Below are 7500 nucleotides of genomic sequence, written 5' to 3'. Positions count from 1 at the left end.
AATAGGTTCTTATTTCTTTGCAGGTGCTGTATTCATATGGTATTGGATTTTTCTATATTTTAATTGGTGATATATCTTCAGGAGAATTTTGGCCAGCCTTTAAATATTACCTCCAGGTAAGAGTTTCCCTGCTACAAGAGAAATGATATTGGTGCATCAACTGAATTAACATGTCATTGAATTAAATATGCTAAATTGTCATACAACTGCCTGGCCGGCTGTATGCCTAACTGTTGACTGAAACATGAAGATTTGGTTTTATCAAAAGAGATGTTGGGGACCTTTAGATTCTTGTACAAGGGTGAGAACGAATATGAGATTTGACTGCCTGTTCTTAGTGAAAATACTTGGAAAATTTATAACCCAGGCAATTAATCTTACTCTTTCTTAGCAGCATAGGTTGCTCAGTTTTTCTTATTGATTGTAACTGAGCTTTTTCCTGATCAAAAAGAAATCTGATTGGTTGACACAGTAACTTACCGGTAGTTCTGATTGGTTTCTTCAGGAACTAAGATACTCAAAATATCAATTACATTGTGTTGGTGACATGTTTTGACATGACGACACTTTTGCAAACCCGCATACTAAAATGATGACGGTATCACATTTTTCCCGCCAAAATAATGCTGGTTTGCGTGTGCTCACTGTTGTTCTGTGAGGAAATCTCGTACTCATAGTCGTTTTCGTCCTAGAATCTAAAGCTCTCTATTGAAGGTAAATTGACCACCATATAACAAATATTCATTCTTATCTAGTCACATGTTAATTATTAACTATTATTATTAATTATTAACAATTAATAGCAATTATTATTTATAATTATTAATTAAGGAATAATAAATTATTATTAGTAGTAGTAGTTAGTTACTATTATTAATTATTAACTTAATTTATTTGTCAGCTCATTTCATACACCAAATTTTTGTTTATGCCTACCATATTCTTTCAAAAAGCAAGGAAACAAGGAAAACAAGAAAGAAAACAACTTCAGAATTCAAGGAAGGGCCCTGCCAATTTTTTTTTAGAGCTCTACTGACTGACCCACAGTCTGACTAAATGACTGACAAAAATAGTGTGAACATCCGGATCCCTTGCAACAGCTTGCCTTTGCAAATCTTCTGGAGTGCATTTACACCATCAAATGGGATACTTTTCAGTGTCATAATTAACAAATTTTGAGTTTTTGAAGGTGGGATGGCAAGTGGGGTTTGTAATATTAGTTATTCCCAGAACATGATTATTTTGAATTCCCATGGTGCTGAAGAATTTAAAATTCCTTTTGTTTATATTTTCTTTGACAGAACCCAGTCCAAGCTTTTGGGTTGGCCTTTATCTTCTCAATTTCGGGGTATCTAGGAATTACATTTGTTTTAACACTTGTCAGAGCATTTGGTGCACTTTTGGCTGTTACAGGTAAAGTTCTAAATCTTGACTGAATGACTGATGCCTATTTGAACGACCTTTCAAAGTGAAGGAGAATGTTGCTTTCTTTTTTTGAGTGGTAACAATTTTAATTTCAAATTGATAGATATTCAAGTTTTTGTTTGAAAACTGTTGATTTCATCAAGCAAGAATATCTCTTGAATATTGCAGTGGCACTTTTCAAACTTACTACCAGTAAAGTACATTGTGCAAGGCATCATGTGGCTTTTCATTTTCCGCTGCCATGGCGCTTTTGCTTCTGTGGCATATCCAGCCTTTGAGCAACTGCGCCATGGACTGCTCACTACTAGGGTCTTGACGTAGTGATTTCATAGTAGAAAGAGCAACACACTATCCCCTGCCAGGTGATCTGGTGACGTAATTTGGTGGACTGGGAAGAAAAATTTTAACTCCGTATCCCACAACCGTGCGCGGCCTTAGTTGTTGTTTCCAAACTCCCTGCAGTATTGCCATCGCCAAAACTCAACAGATCATTTCGTGTCTACGACATTTCCTGTTACTGAATGAGCATTCAAGTAGACCCAACAAGATCTAACCTTGCCTCTGCCATGTTGAAGTCGAAAATAAGGCCGCGCGCAGTTGTGGGATACGGCGTTAAAATTTTTCGCCCCAGTCCTCCGAATTACGTCACCAGATCACCTGGAGTTTGTTTAGGGTTGATATCTTGGCTGTAACTTGAGTGGGCTGAGTTATGTGTTTTCGGTCTCGACTCTGCTCTGAGGGCTCCTTAATTGAAGTGTTCTTAAAACTTGTTAGGGGAAAGTTATAAAGATTTCACCAATGGCACCTTTGAAAAATGACCTTCACTGTGGAAGAGTTTGGTGTTCCAAGGACTGTGCTGTGAAGAAGAGTTTCCATTACTGACTTTGTTGTTTTTGTATAGAATTGACAAATCTTCCTTTATCCATTGTGTTTCAGTTACCACAGGCCGCAAGGCAGCAACTATGGTTTTGTCCTTTATATTCTTTGCTAAGCCTTTCACAATACAGTAAGTGTACGTAACCAACAAACCCGTCATTTAAGCAGATACCCTCGAGATCGAGAAAAGGCGTATGAAAAGGACTAGTGTTTGTAAAGAACCGAGCACACCCTCGAGACAAGGTCTTTGGGTTTTCGTTTTAGATCTCAGAGGATGCAGTTTGGCCCAGTGGTTAGGGCGCTTGCCTTGAGATCCTAAGCTTCCAGGTTCAAGACCCGTTCTGGCCACACCTTGAAATTTGTATTGGTAGTCACATGATTTCGAGTGCAATTCGGATTAAATAAGCACGGGTAATTTTTTTCAAAGACGACCAAAATCGCAGGAGGCCGTAGGGCGAGTGCAATTTGTAGTCTTTGGAAACAATTACAAGTGCTTAATTATTCCAAATTGCACGAGAAAAATCATGTGATTACTTCTTAATAATATACATGAAAAAAATCGAGATGGTTAAGCAGAAGAAACGCACGAGTATCACGCAATCAGGAAAAAATTGCGCCAGCCAGGGCTTGCGCTTGATTTGAAAACAAAAAGATTTGATTGGCTCTGATCAAATCCTATTGTTTATTAGCCAATCATAATCGAGAATTTCGATATGCAATTTGCACTGGTATATTACACTTTTTGCACTGGTATTAGGGCCCGGCTAAACAAGGGTCGTGTTCTATTGGGATCAACCGTTTTTAGTTGGTTGGGTCTTTTAGTGTTCTATTCGGAAAAAAACCGTTTTCCGTTGGTTTGGTTCATCAACTTTTTCAACCGGCATCAAACTCGGTTGAAACGGTTGAAAAGCATTGGCAGTGACCGCTGTCGTTTACGTGGGCCATTTAAAGTCTGCCGCGGGCTCCTGACGTGTTGCTTTCCCTCAACTTGTCAACGCTGAGACGTCTGGTAGTAATTATTCCCAGGAGTTACCGCGTTTCAACCGAAAACGGTTGGAAGTGTTCTAACTGGAAACCTCAACCACTTCAACCTAAACCGCGTTTCGGTCAGACCAGACCGACCTGTCAAAGAGAGGACCACCTCCAGAGGTGGTCCCAAATATTCTGGTCGGACCGAAACGAAACGGACCGTTCCATTTGAAATTTCCGGAAATTTTGGCTTAATGGAAAGCACCCTTTGTTTTAATCTTGCCAAACATTGGTCCGTGAAACAAATTGCGAACACTTTTTTTTCAAGGTCATACAAAAGTCCCTCTATAAGGCCTTAGAGCAACTTTAACAAAGGGGATCTTGTATCGTTGTTAGTGGTTGTTTTGACAAACCGTTTTCTATTCCCTATTAACCAAGGCGGAAATTTCGTTGTTTTTTTTCTTTTTAGTTACGTTTGGTCTGGTTTCATCGTTCTATTCGGGATCTTCCTTAACATTTACAGCAAAAACGAAAAACTGATCAACGCTTGGGTTGTCCAACAGAGACACAAGTATACAACCTTTTTACACAAACAGAAGAGGACACCACTCATGGAAATGGTTTAATGTAATAATCTAATTTGTAGGTAAATATTCATTAGTTTATGTACTCAATTAGCCAGTATCAAAAATATCATAATACTCTTTGTTTCTTCCTCCACAATTTTGTACAAGTACGAGCTCATTCTCGTAGTCGTACTAGTAGTCGAAAAAATAAGGTTAAGCATACATAAACAACGAGTACTAATTTAATTTGGCGCCTTTTTTAAACTTTAGAGGGCGCTTTCACGTTCAGCAAAAAAGTTTACGAAAGCGCTACTAGAACAGGTTAAAAAATGTCGCTTCGAGATGTTCAAGAACTACTTCTCTTAGGCCTGTTAGATGGCCTTTCTCAATCACGAAGAATTCCGTTTGCTTTTTGGTGTACGTCACGTTACCTTGTGGTATGGTAGTTTTAAAGATATTTTATGACTAGTCAAATTTCAGGTAGAAGACTTGACACACTTACGAAAAGCTTGAACAAGTGTGAGTTTATTTTGCGTTTAGTTTAGAGTTAATCTATTGAGATTAAAACTGCTTAGCTCACTGATGGCACCTTGTAAAAGAGGTAACTTACACATGAACGAATCTCGATCAGGAGTCGGTTTTTAAAATTTTTTATTCGTTTTCAAACCGAAAAGTTTGTTAGAAAAGCTGCACCTACCAAGGCAAAAGTAAATAAAAGCCAACGACTAATGATTAGTCTGTCAAGATGAATCAGCTGGCGAGCGCGAACACGGCCTCCTGTTCTGAAAAGCAGTTATAAAGGTGCCCTTAATCCGAGCCCATATCCTATTTTCACCCCAAAATTGAACGAATTTATGTAACATATATGTAAATGTCCTACGGTGGTCCAGAAGTGCACACATAATATAAATCACTCAAACCGAATTCGAATCACTCACACTGAATTCATAATCAGTCACACCGAATTCATAATCACTCACACCGAATTCGAATCACTCACACCGAATTCATAATCACTCACACCGAATTCATAATCACTCACAGCGAATTCGAATCACTCACACCGAATTCATAATCACTCACACCGAAGTCATAATCACTCACACCGAATTCGAATCACTCACACCGAATTCATAATCACTCGCACCGAAAATAAATCACTCACACCGTATTCACTACTACGATAACTGGCGCTACTATAAGTGACATGAAGCACTATCAAAAGCCGGTCCCATATTCGAAAAGAATCATCAGCAGATCCTTCTTCACGTGGGAACGAATAATCTTCGAGATCAGGAGCCAAATATGGTCGGTGAAACAATCCTAGATCTGGCAAGGTCAGTCGAAAGCGAGACAAATACCAAGATTATATTGTCAGGGGCACCCAACGACCAATTTGTTGTAAAATGCATTATTATACGCCAGTTAATGAAAATAAATGTTATTGAGGCATTTTCAGGTGTTTCTCAGTGTTGCTGGGAAAACATGATCTGTTCCTTTATCCCAGCAAGACACAAGAAATTTCCCAGCCAGCTAGATAAAATTGGTTGGTTTCCCAGCCAGCTGATCAAATTTGTTTCCCAGCCAGGAATTCCGCGCGCTTTCAAATCCCTCGATCCAAAACGACCGAACAAAAGCGACAAAACCCGGGACAAAACAGGTTTTTTCCGCAAGCGCAATCACTCTGACCAGCCGTCGTATGTTTGTGATTATTCTCTGGGAGAGGGAAGGGGTTCTTTTTTTTTTTAGGTCGTCCTCAGTCTTCAGAGTTTCTACAGCCAGCTCGGGTTGAAATGCTAGAAAAAAGAGTCATTAATTCCCAGACAAAACCTCTATCAATAACAAAATTTCCCAGCCAGCTCATCGAAACACCTGTATTTTTGCCAGCCAGCAAGATTCCTCTGGGGAACAGATAATGTGACGAACAGATTCGTTGGGTGCCCCTGTATTGTCAGAACCGGACACAAGATCAGACAATGTTCCTCATGATTTGGTGAAAACTGTAAACAAGACGCTGGAGAAATATTGCAACCAGAACAACTGGAGACTCGTGCGGCACCTGAACATAACGACAAATGGCCCAAAGAAGAGTGGATTTCACTTTTATGCTAGAAGTAACAACCCTTCGTTCAACAGTTTCTCGAATTGCTCAAATCCTCATGATTTGATTTGATTTGCGTTGAACCATCAATTTAGGTGATTTTAACTATAATGTCTCGGACCTTCCTTCGTTTAGGAACGACTTGGTTCTAGTTGATGAGATTGTATTCTCCACTTGCACAAATCCTATGATACAACTCCTTTACCCCCCCCCCCCCCCCCCATATTTTGCATTGTTTGCAATTTCTCTTGGGACATGAAGATGTCCCGAGAGAAATCAAAAAACAATGCCAGGTGGTTTCCAGATCGTAGACCTCACATTTTTGGAGAAGGGTCTCAAAAGCGTTGATGCTTTAACCCATACGAGGTCAATACCAGGTTCCCACTAAAAATAACTTAGCCTTCGGTGCCATCACCTTACAAGCAACCTATTCGAGATTGGCATGCTCTGATAAGTTATCGTATTTCTAAGGTAAAATATGCAACCCCACCACCATTTCTGTTGCGGTCGTTTCTTTCAAGAGAGTAGCCAGGTGTGCTTAGCTCTCAACTGGACACAGTCATCGACCAGAGTTTCATTCACCGCCAGAATATTGGTATCTTCGGATTACGGCGATCATCTTAAAATCTGTAATGTTAGAAAAGCCAAGAGTGGGAGAATCAGAGATTTGATTTTCCTCCATTTTCCGTGACGGGATCACCGGTAACATTTCTATCAGAACCATAACTAATAGATTGTACAGTTTCTGTAAGACCCTGGCTGGGATGAAATTGATTTAGACCGTTAGCATTTGCTGCAAGCAGAATTGTCGAATATTCATGCAGACCGAGGAAAGGAAAGGAAAGGAAGTTTATTTAAGTACCAAAGTGTTCTGGCGCTGGAGCACTAATTGGGGACACTGTAAACTGAAATCAACAAATTAACGCAATTCGGTGTGAGTGATTAATTATATTCGGTGTGCACTTCTGGGCCACCGTAAGTGTCTGTATCAACCTTCTAAAGCGCATTTAATACCGCAAAGTAAATTAAATCGACTTTACGGTCGGTGGTCCAACTCGTTTTCCTACTTCGACTTTCCACTTCAAACTGACTCGTCGTACTACGAGTTTGAGACAAAAGTTATACAGCAAAGAAAACATCATTTTAAGTGTGAAATCTACACAGCCTGTATGTATGTATCGCCCCTAGTCATGGACTCCAGCTTAAATTGTCCATATAAGTGTGTTAATCACTTCTCTCTTTCGTCTAAAGATTTTTCTGTTTGAAACTGTACAAAATGAGGGGTGGTCCACAAGGGTAGTCCATGGACCGAGCCCATGAAGGGGTCCATTGACCGGATCGACAGGGGTGGTCCATGTTTTGTATACGTCCCTTTTGAAAGCATTATTGAGCTTTTTGCGACTTTGAGTTTTCAAGGTCACAACTAATTAATATTCATGACAAAATTGGGACCAGAGAAAAAAAGTCCGGATAATCGAGGTTTTCTCATACTCGTTCCCAGATCGACTCCTTCTCGTATCTCGTGCCCAAGCCCACACCGCGGTCAAACGTCTGAGCATGCGC

The 7500-nt window shown here is 39.9% G+C and overlaps 1 protein-coding gene across 2 annotated transcripts in view; it reads left to right on the top strand.

Moving 5' to 3' along the window:
* The window catches only part of LOC137974795 (adenosine 3'-phospho 5'-phosphosulfate transporter 2-like), a 32693-nt gene that overhangs the window by 5757 nt on the left and 19436 nt on the right, over positions 1 to 7500 (top strand). For both annotated transcript variants that reach the window (XM_068821776.1, XM_068821777.1), the window contains exons 7-10: positions 24 to 116; positions 1302 to 1413; positions 2362 to 2431; positions 3740 to 3916. In XM_068821776.1, the coding sequence (XP_068677877.1) occupies positions 24 to 116; positions 1302 to 1413; positions 2362 to 2431; positions 3740 to 3896 (432 nt within the window). In that variant the 3' untranslated portion in view covers positions 3897 to 3916. The remainder of the gene's footprint in view (positions 1 to 23; positions 117 to 1301; positions 1414 to 2361; positions 2432 to 3739; positions 3917 to 7500) is intronic.

Source organism: Montipora foliosa, chromosome 11, assembly GCF_036669935.1.
Source record: "Montipora foliosa isolate CH-2021 chromosome 11, ASM3666993v2, whole genome shotgun sequence".
Lineage (NCBI taxonomy): Eukaryota > Metazoa > Cnidaria > Anthozoa > Scleractinia > Acroporidae > Montipora > Montipora foliosa.
The sequence above is the reverse complement of the archived record's forward strand: the minus strand, read 5'-3'. Positions and strand labels throughout refer to the sequence as shown.